Here is a 12,792-nt window from a genome sequence, read left to right on the forward strand (position 1 = left end):
TTTCTGTCAAAAGTAACTGATACACCAGTTTTGCAATCTTTATTCACAAATCAGATAGTATGTGAGTCTGAATATATCATAAAACAGATTACAGAACGTATCATATTTACAATGAAACTATTATTTTATATTACTGAATCATCTGATATGCTACCTCCTGCAATAACCTCATGAACCCAACTCTACTTTTGAATGGACCAATTTTATGATCTTCCTAGAAAGTTTTGAGTTGAGGATGGTTCCTTGATGCTGCTCTCCAGGATCCAAGGTTTCAGACAAAATCCTTGGAAACAAGCAATTAGAACCTGATCTCTCCATGACAGAGGAGAGACAGGAGTGAGAAAAAGGACATGTCACTCTTTAAAGGCCCACAAGGGCTATGCTTTGCAGGATATGGGGGAGACGGTACATAGTGGAGGAGGAAAGAATCAGTCCCAACAATTATACTGAATGTTTCTGAACTGTCAATTTCAAGAATTAATTCCTAAAACACAAGTTCATAAACAGAAACTATCCAGCTAGCTGTTGACTGAAATTCCTAGGAAAGAGTCAAAGAGATGCTGTGCTTTCAAAACCACATATATCTTATTTATCTCTAATTTTAAAATAATTCATTCCCTTATTGGGTATGCAAGTAAGCAATGGAGAAAGCGGTGCATCTGCAATACCTGAAATTAAAAAAAAAAAAAGAAAAGAAAAGGAGTCAGTTTAACAATGGCCGAGATTCGAGGGTGGATCACGGACCCCCATGAGGTGTGGAAGCCGAACACGCAAAATAGGGCAAGAGGGGATAGTGGACTGGAGCCAGGTGAAAGCTCAGAGGTAATCAGCCAGCAAAAACAGAGGATCGAATGTAGTGTGTTGTTAATTCTGTAAGATAAGCTGACTACTTACCAGCTGGTGCTAAGGCTTTCAAAGCTTCCAGGAGATGCGGGCTGGAAAACTTTATTAGGCACCGGAGGGGCTCTTTTCTCTCTGCCAAGATGTCTCCATTGAGTTCACTTTTGAATTTTGTTTCAAGCTGTCAACACATACATTTACAAATAATTACTAAATATATCAGCTGGAATGGTAAACTATAATGAAATGAGGTTTGCATTTCGTTAATTCTTGTCATCAAGAAATACAGAGATGGGGGGGGTGCGGGCCATTTAATTTGCAAACTGCAAATGCACAAGGCAAACCAGTGTGTCAAACAGTATCACACACAAAACATGTTGGTGCTTGACACACAGGAACCTGGGAGGTGAGTTCGACCCTCGGGGGACCTTTACCTGAGCTGTTTAGTTTAGTTTGTAGTCCCTGTTTGTTTGTTTGTTTTAAGATTTTATTCATTTATTTGAGACAGAGAGTGCGATCATGCAACCATGAATGGAGGGAGGGGCTAAGGGAGGAGAGAGGCAGACTCTCTGCTGAGCCGGGAGCCTGATGCCTACTCCGAGCAGGGGGTGCTCAATTTCAGGACCTGAACCAGAGGCAGACGCCAGACCCAGGCACCCCCTAGTTTGCATTCTTCTTCTTTTTTCAATTCAATTCAATTAGCCAACATAAAGTACATACTTAGTTTCAGATGTACCGTTGTTCAACACTTTATCATTTGCGCCTAATACCCACTTGCATTCTTAATGGCAAATTACCACTATCTGTTGTAATCTGTCATTTTGATGTATAAATGTCACGTCTTCTGAGTCAGGACCATGATTTCTTTTTACCTTATTATGGAAGATTTCAGAAGTACACAAAAATAAGGAGCACAGTATAATGACAGCCTGTGTGCACATCCCCCAGCTGAAACCACGATCAATTCACAGTTAGTCTTGTTTCAACTATGACCCCACCTCCCTGCTCCTTACGGATCACCACCGCTGGATTATTCCGAAGTAAGTGCAAGACACGATACTATTCCAATGTGAATATTTCAGCATGTATCTCAAAAAGACCTAAGAAGATCTCTTTTTTAAAAACTTTATCCCCATAACCTTATCACATCTAAAAAAATTAGTAACAATCTACCAATCCTTTAATATTATAAAATAGCCAAGTATTGATGCTTTAATAGGTACTTGAGTCTTAGATTTTCATTTCATTTTTTTTTTTAACTTAAAGGGACTCTTAAAATTTAGAGGCAATATGCTGAAATATTTAGAGGGTTAGTAATGTCTGTGACTGTTGCAAATGGTGCAGAATAAATCAACAAAAAGTAAGTAAATGTGGCAAAACGTTAACAGGTGGGGAACTGAAGCAAAGGGGGAGTGGGTGTTCATTGTGGTATCCTTCCAGGTGTTCTGAAGTTTGGCATTTTTCTAAATAGAAAAGGTAGGGAGAATTCGTAGAAGGTATGAATCAATGTGTACCTTGGCTTACAGAGTAGCGGTATTCTAAACTGTATATATGGGGAGATTCTTGCAGATTCTTATTCCCAATCAGTGGTTTTCTTTAGCGGGCAGAATCAGCCAGAGGGCTTGTAAGAACAGATGGGTGGGTCCCATCTCCAGAGTCCCTGATCCAGTAGGACACTGGTGGGGCCAAGAATCTGCATTTCTTACCCGTTCTCAAGCGATGCTGATATGGTGGGACCAGAGACCACATTAAGGAACCAGTGACTTAGAGTATTGGCTGTTCAAAGGAACTGGGTCAAAACTGCCATGTAGGGAGCCCAAAGTGAAAGATATCAACTTTTCCCACTAAAAGAACCAATCAAAGAAAAGAGGTATTGGGCCTGAGTGATCAAATCAATGATGGATTTAAAGCATTGCCTGTGGCTATAGGGGCTGCTAAGCAGAAATGATTTTATGGGGGGCGGATGTTAGGAGTATGAGCGCAAATATTAGATTAGGTAATCGTGATATAAACCTTGAATTCTTCTAATGGGGGGAGTGGGCTTGCCCCCAAGCTGGGCCTCCTGGAGGGCAGCAGCATACTTCTGGAGTGAGGTAGGTTTGTAGGATTGACTAGGCTACTGGTTTTTCTCCTAGGATGCTGACTGGGCTATGCTATGACATGTTTATTTACTCACTCTTTTATTCAACGAGTATTTGTGCGCTCTGACTATGTTATGTGTCACTCTAGGTGTCGATGGACTAGAGGTATAGCCTGCAATTTTCTCCCCTCAAAAATACAGATTGTGGCCAGTTCCGCATAACTGAATTAATATGTAAGATAAAATAAAAAGGCAAAGTCGTGATTTCTAAAAGTCTCCTTTGTTAACAGAGGCACTTAATCAATATGATAAAGAAGTCCATTCTAACTCATAAATTCATCATACAAAATTAAAGTGATACTGACTACGCTTATTGTGGTGAGCCCAGACTAATGTACAGAATTGCTGTATGCCCGAAACTACCATAACATCGTGTGTCAACTCTATTCAATAATTAGGAAAGGAATTAAAAAAAGAAAAGAGTGATAAAGGAAGATAAGTTTCTCATAATTGTTTTCCACTTAAAGTTTTAAAAACATAGGGATAACTCGTAGTTCACATTTATAGCAATGTCCCACCTTATACTGTGCGAATTCTAGTCTTGGTTGAGGATAGTCTCCAAAAGTTTCTTGAGTCACTCTCTGGACTCTCTCTTTTTCTATTCTGTTTTCATGAATGATCCGTGAATCCACTATAAATGGAAGATTTCAAAAGAAAACAGGCATTAGAAATGTATTTCAGCCATAAAATATCCTCTTCTCATTCCTAAGCTTTCAATTTGCTGGCCTCATTTAAAAATAAAGCTTACTGTTTCTTCTCTTGATTGCAGTAATTCCTTTTGTAGGAAAGTTGCAAAGTGCAGGCTGATAAATAAAACAAAAATCCTGCATAATTCTACCAAGGCAGAGAAAACACTGTTAACATTTTAATAAATTTCTGTCTAAATTATGATATCTCCATGGGATGCCTGGGTGGCTCAGTGGGTTAAAACCTCTGCCTTCTGTTCAGGTCATAATCCCAGGGTCCTGGGATTAAGCCCCACATCAGCTCTCTGCTTGGCAGGGAGCCTGCTTCCTTCTCTCTCTCTCTCTCTCTCTCTCTCTGCCTGCCTCTCTGCCTACTTGTGATCGATCTTTATCAAATAAATAAATAAAATCTTAAATTGTCATATGATCTCCCTGATATGAAGCATTTGAGAGGCAACATAGAAGGTTTGGGGGGGGGGGTAGGGAAAGAAAAATGAAACAAGATGGGGCCAGGAGGGAGACAAACCATAAGAGACTCTTAATCTCACAAAACAAACTGAGGGTTGTTCGGGGGGGAGGGGAGTAGGAAGAGGATGGTTGGGTTATGGACCTTAGGGAGGGTATGTGCTATGGTGAGTGCTGTGAAGTGTGTAAAACTGGCAATTCGCAGATGTGTACCCCTGGGGCTAATAATATATGTTAATAAAAAATCAAAAATAAAAAAAAATAAATTTCTGTCTAGCCTTTTTCTTAATGAATAGAAAGATATATATTTTCTAAACTGGGATTATAAAATACACACAATTTTCTATTTTGCTCTCTTAAGGTGAAATCACTGGCAGTTCTTGCAACCATTGGAAGGTCATAAAAATGTTTACTCATAATTGCTGTGCCATTTCATTCGATTGCCAGATCACTGCTGAGAGATAGAAAAATGTTCATTTCTAGAAATCTAGATTGTACCCCACCACTCTTCTCAACTTTCTGGTCCGCTACAGCAGTTTTTAGTTTCTTCTCCTGGGTTTTCCACGGAGAGACTCCTGCCATCTGCGGGTAAGAACACAGTCCCAACTCTATTATTCAAGAAGGAGTTTATCCAGTGGATTCAGAGCTGGGGTTCCAGACTCCGACAGATTGGAATTTTATGCCTGGCTTTGGCAATTCCTAGATGTGTAACTTCGCCTAGCGAGTTACTAAACTGTTCTGAAACCCAGCTGTCGGCTAAACAGGGATTTTTCAGGGGACGATGATGAAGAGGAAGGAAGTGATACCTGTAAGTGTTTGATTGTGGTGCTTGGTACACCAGTAATGCTTGACTATTAGTTAATTTTTGTTTTTAAGGGTTATTATTTGATGCTCTCATAAATTCTAAAAGGAACCTATGGTAGCTTATTATCCCTTTTCTTAAAAAAAAAAAAAATTTTTTTTAAGATTTTATTCAAGAGAGGGACACCTGGGTGGCTCAGTTCATTAAGCATCTGCCTTCAGCTTAGGTCATGATCCCAGGGTCCTGGGACTGAGCACAGCATCAGGCTTCTTACTCAGCAGAGAGCCTGCTTCTCCCTCTGCTTGCCATTCCTTGCTTGTGCTGACTCTCTCTCTCTCTGACAGATAAAAACATTTTTTTAAAAAATCTAAAAAAAAAAAAGATTTTATTTGAGACAGAGATAATGAGAGAGCGAGCACAAGTGGAAGGAGGCAGAGGAAGTGGGAGAAGGAGACTCCCTGCTGAGCAGAGAGCCCACGTGGGACTTGATCCCAGGAGCCCGAGATCATGACCCGAGCAGAAGGCAGTTGCTTAACAGACTGAGACACCGAGGAGACCCTTAGTTTATCTTTTCAACAGAAAGTTAATTTTCAATTTTTCTGAAAGCAGTGGATAGTTCTGAATCCGGCTCCAAGTGATTAAATGTTTTACCAAGTAACGGAAACCTAGAAAGGAATGATTTCGGTTTTATCTTGAAACACACATACTGTGTATATCCAGCTCCAGGGTTCTGTCCTGCAGAGGTACAGTGGAGTTGTGAGTTTCAAAGGTCTAAAAAAAAAAAAGGAAAGAAAGAAAAAAAAAAAGTGAAACTTTGCCTGATTTTAACATCTTAAAACATGAGTAATACATGGTTTTAGTACCTAACAGTGTGTCGAATCTTTATTTTTTTCAAGCAAAAGAGATTTGAGGCCACATCCAGGCTGAGTTAAGCACTTCTCCCAGACAGGAGACTGGCAGAGACTGCTGGGCCAGCAACATGCCTGTTTCGAATGAGGAGCTCTGTCCTTTGTTAGCATAAAAATGGATCTGGATGAAGCCCGGGTGGTGAATGCAAAAGCTAAAGGAATCCTGGGCAGGATTTGCAATGTGCTGCTTCAGCTTTATAGCTCCGTCTTTATCACTGTGAAATACTCCCCAAGGCTCCTTCTGGAAAAATCACTTTCCTACTGAAGTCCATCAATCGCTTTTCCCTTTGCGGCCGATGTTTTTATAATTAAGTGCGTGACAGTGTGAATTATCCTAGGGATGCAAATGTCACAGCAGAACAGGTGGAAGGGTGGTGGGTAAGAGTGGTGGTTGCTGTGGGCGAAAACCACTAACTTTATGTTAGATTTTTATCTTTAAAGAGTGGCTGGCAGAGAGCTGTCACTTCTTTCTACTTAGAACAGACGAAAATACATAAGTGTAACATACCTAAGGGCTCAAAGTTAGAACCAGAGCATTAACAATCCACCTACAGAAGTCTTAACATGTAAACACACTGTTGCCATGCATAGGAAAAAATTACCGAGTCTGTAAGGTCAGATCCCCTCTTATCATTAAAGGAAATAATGCATTCATTATTTTAAACCAACATTAATTTAAACCAACAGATTAATTATGGGACTTCGTAATAAGCCAGTGCTTTCTCCTTTCCTTCTAACTCTTGTATCACTTGTATGACTGACAGGACAAAAATGAAATCGACTTTTCTCTTGCATAATCGAATAATATAATTAGCTTCGAAAGATAGTGTCGAGTTACTCTAAAAATAAAATAAATTCTAATTGGAATAGCTGACTTGGAAATGGGGATCTGTAACATAAACTCTAACGACTAGGGAACAGTATAAAACAATGCGATTATAACAAGAGGAAAGTGAGGCACTATGATTTCCTTTCATGTTAACTCACTGAAAGCCTTCTCCACTTCAGTAATATCTGGAATGATCTTCTGTCCGAGGTGGACTTTTCCACCTGCTCAGACACGTCTAAGTCAATCAAGTGTGAACCAGAAAATGGAGGTGTAACTTGAAAGAGCATCATGATAGGCTCACCCGATTATACTGTTTAAAAACAATAGCCTTCAGAGAGTCCAGATACCGGCTTCTGAGGTCCATTTTCACAATCTTATGGTGATTGCTGGCAACTGTCAGCGCCTGGAAGTGAAAATTTGCAAAGACTATTAGGATTACCCAATATTTATAGTATTACAGCCCGATATTTATAGTATCTATAATATTTGGTTGAATTTTTGCATTAAGTACACATTACTTCTAGATGAAAAGACAGTAACAGAGAGCTCCAAACCAATGCTTGTGCCATGCTCAGTTTCTAGTAGAACAGTTTATGCTCCTTATTTTAGGAAATTAAGAATTACATGTGGCATTTTATATAAAATGCTTACTGAGCAGTTTAACCCTATGCAAACCTCTGGGATAAGAATAATAAAAATATTATAACCTAGGGTACTTGGTTCCCTACCTGACCCAGAAGGGGCATATTGCTTTTCAGAGGACAAAAGGAAGTGAAGGCATAGGGAGTCTGGGAGTAATACACCACATAGACAGGTTTGTACTGGTTTGGCTTTCTATACTGTGTTCCCCAAGCAATTCGAATCCATACGGCATTCTCCTCAGCATCTCGGAAACTGACCGTCACCTTAAAAAAAAAAACAAAAAACAAAAAACAAGAGTTAAGTTTCCTAACTGAAGTCTGTGGCACCAGGGGCCTTCGCTGACTCAGTTGGTAGAGCATGGGAGTCTTGAGCTCAGGGTCAGGAGTTTGAGCCCCACATTGGGTGGAGAGATTACTTAAAGAAAAAGGAAATTCACTTTAAGAAAAAATATATGGCACCAGCAAGGTGTTCCTTAGGGGTGAAGGATGTCGCTGTAACCTTGGACATAGGCTGAGACCCAGCAGTCTTTCTACTTTTTATTACAGTGTTTGGGGGATTTTTGGGAGAAGATTTTGTGGTTGCTTTGGAAAGACACATTTATGCCTTGCAGAGTCTTTTGGAGGGAAAACACAAATTTTAAATCCTACAATCAGGGTATCACAATTTTTCAACAATTTCTTGGGCTTGTTTCTAAAGAACTCTTCTCTGATACGTATGATTTTATGCAATAAGGCAGCCTAACAAATGACATATCTGTTTAATAATGAAGGTTTTTCAGCATCAAACACAGACCTACTGTGCACTGTAAATTTAATAGTAAGATTTCTATGTGGTAATGGACTCAAATATATTATCTTAATGCTTGTATGCATTTAACTCAGATGCTAACAATTTAAAGTAATATGGCAAGCATATAGAAAATTCTATTTCATGGATAAAACACAGATCTTTCTCAACTAAATGTGACTGCCAGTTGGTTTTGGATTCTTAGATTCTTAGCTTCCCCTTGATTCAGTTTCCCCCAGGGAGGTCAGAACCTGGATGGGAGGCATCTGAGACAGGTGCATTTGGCTTGCCCACACGTCTTGACTTCCTCTCCTTGTACCTGACTCCAGAAAAAGCAGGCTGCAGTGTAGCTTCCAGCATTAGCAAAGAAGGCAGTTATTCCAACGCTGCCCACTGTTTATCTGGCTGCTTTCCCACATTCCCTCAGGGTTCAAGACAATGAACCCTCCCCAGTCCGGGGTGCAGGCTGCTCGGAGTGCTTGCTGTGCGTGGAGCTGTCTGACCTTCCCAAGTGAGCAGCATAGCCCTTGGCCCCAACAGGCACTCAGTGGACCTTTGCTGGCTTGAATGGAAAAGGGCAGGGTCTGATTCTGAATAGCCTCTTTGTGTCACATTATAAAAGCAAAGCCCGACCAATCGAGATTGAATGCGGTATGTGGAGGGCACAATTTTACCAGAGGGAGAAAACTGGTTGCACTCAACATATTCAGGTAATCTCTGTAGCCCAGAATGAGGATAGCTGAAGTAAAGCCTCATGGAGAAGCTTAAAGAGCTCTGTGTCCTCTTTATATTGGATGCAGAGTTGGGCACACATGTCTAAGTGTATACTTGCCCAGAGAGAGGTGTCGTACCACTTATCAAAATTTTCATAAGGCTCTATGATCTAAAAAAGGTCAAATTAAAAAAAAAATCAATGGGCTAAGAGAAAAGGATATTCACAGAATTGGTATAATCCTGGCTCAGATGGCTTTCAGATTCTGTCTCACATTCTTCTAGTAAAGATGACATTCAGATCCCCTAAGAGGCAGGGCCCAAATGCAGACCTTGACTATTTTCCCAAGAAACTATCTTAATAGATATCATCCTTCAGGAGCCAGGAGAAAGCATTTTTCATTGAGGATAGCTCAGATAAATACTGTTCAAGCTTAACTGGGACACTTGCTGGCCAAGAGTCCTAAGAGGTTTGGTTAACTTGGGACTGTCCTGCTGGCCAAGGTACTCTGGCCATAAATTGGTTAGAACTGGCCATGACCCACAAGCTACTGACATACCACAAACAAGTTTAGTGTGGGAATCAAATGAAGCTTACAACGAACAGAATTGCTACATATTTAACCAAACTAATATATTTAGTACAGACTATCATATGAAACTACATGATATATAAGTAGAAAAAGGAGAGTAAATGTACTACCTTTTTGCAATTGAAACATATTTTTTAGCTTGTATTTTCTTTCCCTGTAAGTTTTACTTTCTTTTTAAAGATTTTATTTATTTGTTTGACAGAGAGAGAGAGTGAGAGAAGGAACACAAGCAGGGGAAGTGGGAGAGGGAGAAGTATGCTTCCTGCTGAGCAGGGAGCCCGATGCAGGGCTCGATCCCAGGACCCTGGGATCATGACCTGAACTGAAGGAAGACATTTAACCACTGAGCCACCCTCTCTGTAAGTTTTCTAAGAACACTGTATTTTGAATAGTTTAGAGTGGTAAGATATACGGTTAGTCTCTTTCTTTCTTGAGCGCAGAGACACACACATTCAAGGCACTGGATCCCATTCCTTTTAGTGGCTCAGCCCATAGCTCCCCAGGCAGGCTCTCAGCTCCCTCTCAGACCAGCTTCTCTACCCAGGTGGCTCAAGGGCAGGAAGTTCTTAACCTGCAGTCCCTGCTTAGAATTCAGGGTGTCTCTGAACTAACTGAAATGGAGCATCTCCTTCAGTTGTGAAGGTAGGCAACAAAACAGTAGAATGTTAGGACCTGTTACTTTATTATCTGTAGAGATCCCAAATATTTTCTTGACACATTATAACTGTTGAGCCTGCCTCAAAAATACCATGTATGCCCATCACTACTTTGAGACCAGTCGTTTTTAGACCTACTGTGAGATCATTTACTGTTATTAAAGAAGCACATGAATTAGCACAACTTGGTATTTTAATATCTTCATAGTGGTATTTTAATATAGTTGGTTTTCCTTACAATTCTATGTATTTCATTATAGCATTTAAAATACTCTTGTAAGAAGGCGTCTGTAACTTTCACTAACAGCAAAAGGGGTCCTTGGCATAGAGAGGTTAAGATGTCTATCCTATAGCAGCAGGCAAGTCACTTTTCAGTCCCGGAGACTCAACGTGGCCTGAAATCACCAGCATCAGCCTTTGGGCTGCTAGTTATGAGGAAAGTGAAGTCGAGCTGGGAGTCCCCGGTCAACTGAGAAATGGGGTTAGCACATGTGGGCCAGCTCTGAGCAGGGGAGACAGAGAAGACACAGGGAGGCGGGCCTTTGTGGCCTTTCAAGACAGAGAAGACCTGGGGAGGTGGGCCTTTGTGGCCTTTCAAGCAGGAAGACGTGACTAATAAAAAAAGCTCCTTTGTTCTCCCAGGCTTTCCCACTCACTAGTCTGCCTGAAATTCATTCAGGAGGCAAAAGCTTTTAGAACACAGCGGTGATAAAAGAGGAAATCTCACAACTGAAAGACGTGGCCATTGAAGCAGGAGGATGTGGGAGCATTTCACTCTTCTCCTAGAATGGCTGGGGCAGGAGGCGTGGGGTTCATACAAAAGAAGTTCCGGGTGCCAAAGAGAAGGGCAGGAAAGACTGTCGAGGAGGAAGAGGGCACTGAAAGCGAGCAGGTCTCTCTAGGCTTCTGATGCGGGGTGAACAGGGCGGGAACATGGTTGCGGGTGTTTCTCAGGAGGAGTTAGCCAGTCATGTTTGGCTTCTACGGAGGCTGCTTCCACCAGGGTCCAGACCACCTATCCCTATTTATGGACAGCTGGCTTGGGATTCTGTGCCAGTAAGGCTCTTTGTTCAAAAAAAAAAAGCAGGGGCACATGCCATACCCACAGTCCGGATGGGACTCTCCTTTAATCTCCGAAAAGTGTGTAATTTCATGGTAAGAATATTTTTCAAATAATATAATAAAAAATATCAACTTAGGAGCAGAGTAGCAAAGAGTGCTTATTCATAAAAGAGAAAAACAAACAAACAAACAAACAAACAAAAAACAACAACAAAAAAAACCAACCCAAAAAAGGAGAGGCATACCTTCTCTTGGCTCACAATAACCCTTGAATTAATTTACAGATCAAAGTGGACCCACACTCAAAATGATGAAGTTTTTGTTTTGTTTTGTAAACTTAATAAAAATGATTCTAAGGTTCATCTTGAAGAATAGTCAGGACATTTTTGGTAAAGAAGAGTAATTGCGGGTAGGGACAGGGTTGCCTTGCCTTAATGGTTATTAAAATATTTTACAAACTACAGCATTAAAGGGATAAGGACTTTGCAAAGAATGTGTCCAGTCCATTCATTCCCAGCATTTGTTCCGCCCTCGCTCACTGGTGTCAGAGGGGAGCAGGACGGTCGGCTTCCTCTCAGGGACACTAGGGGGAGGGAGGAAGGCTGACCATAAAAGCAGGAAGTGGCAGGAGTATGGTGACAGGGGAAATGCCATCTGGGTGGGTCACGGAGACTCCCCGAGGGAGACCTAGTTAAGTGGAGGCAGAAGGATAGGGAGGAGGGGAGGAAGGAATGAGCTGTGCAAAGGCCAGGTGGCGGAGGTTGTTCCAAGGAGAGGGAACAGCCTATGGCAAGTTCAAGAACTTGAAGATTGGTTCAGTTTGACTGGAGCTTCAGATTAACGCCCGAGAGGCAAGCAGTGGATCAGGAGTGCATGAGCAGAAAGGAGGAGAAACAGATCAGGAGTAGAACATAGACTCTAAGAGCATGAACGAATCAGAAGGATCCAATGATGATAAAGCAGTGGAAAAAGCTACATCAGTCAGCAAATGGTGTTGGGACAACTCATTTGGTTCTGGAAGGGAAGAGGCGAATGACACTCTCTCTCCTCCTCCCTCCTCTCTCCCACTAAAGTTAAGTTCCCAGAGCTGAACTCATGGGGGGAAGACTGCAGAAGCTTGGGGAAATGCTCTAACAAAGGGCAGAAGGAAAGGAAAGGAGCTGGTCGTGGAGACAATGAAGAGCAGTTCCGGATGGCCAGAAGACAAATAGGCCAGAAGACAAATATTCAGGATCAAGGGGTCCGATGGCCGATTCTCTGACGGCGTGACCTTCCTGAGCACGAGAAACTGATGTTATGTGACTGGTGCATGGCAGTGCCTGAGCCGCGAAGAGCCAGTCAGTGTAGATGTGAAGAGCATGAGCTCAAGCCACCTGCCTGGATTTCGACCCTGGCTCTGACGCACACCACTGTGGGACCCACCCTGCTTTATCAGTAGGGTTCAGTGAGTTAGTGACCGGCAAGGGCTTAGCCCCGGGCCTGGCACGCACAGGTGTTTGCAATCAGCGCTACTGTTGAAAGAGAACCATCCACGGGATTTTGTGACGTCACTGGTCCCTCTGCACAGGGAGGTTCTCACGCTTGAGCAGGCATTAGCATCACCTAGAGGGCTCTGGCCCACTCCTACTGTGTCTGAGGGAGCCCAAGTATTTGCCCGTCTAACATGTTCCCA

General features: G+C 41.8%; 1 protein-coding gene across 1 annotated transcript in view; it reads right to left on the reverse strand.

Moving 5' to 3' along the window:
- The window catches only part of CENPN (centromere protein N), a 21,952-nt gene continuing 9,160 nt past the window's right edge, over positions 1-12,792 (reverse strand). Inside the window, exons 6-11 of the mRNA XM_082711059.1 lie at positions 7,399-7,575; positions 6,972-7,073; positions 5,641-5,704; positions 3,499-3,611; positions 895-1,021; positions 1-668 (exon numbers count right to left, since the gene is read on the reverse strand). Coding sequence (XP_082567185.1) covers positions 586-668; positions 895-1,021; positions 3,499-3,611; positions 5,641-5,704; positions 6,972-7,073; positions 7,399-7,575 — 666 coding nt within the window. The 3' untranslated portion in view covers positions 1-585. The remainder of the gene's footprint in view (positions 669-894; positions 1,022-3,498; positions 3,612-5,640; positions 5,705-6,971; positions 7,074-7,398; positions 7,576-12,792) is intronic.

The sequence above is a fragment of the Mustela nivalis genome, assembly GCF_964662115.1.
Source record: "Mustela nivalis genome assembly, chromosome: 18".
NCBI classification, from domain to species: domain Eukaryota; kingdom Metazoa; phylum Chordata; class Mammalia; order Carnivora; family Mustelidae; genus Mustela; species Mustela nivalis.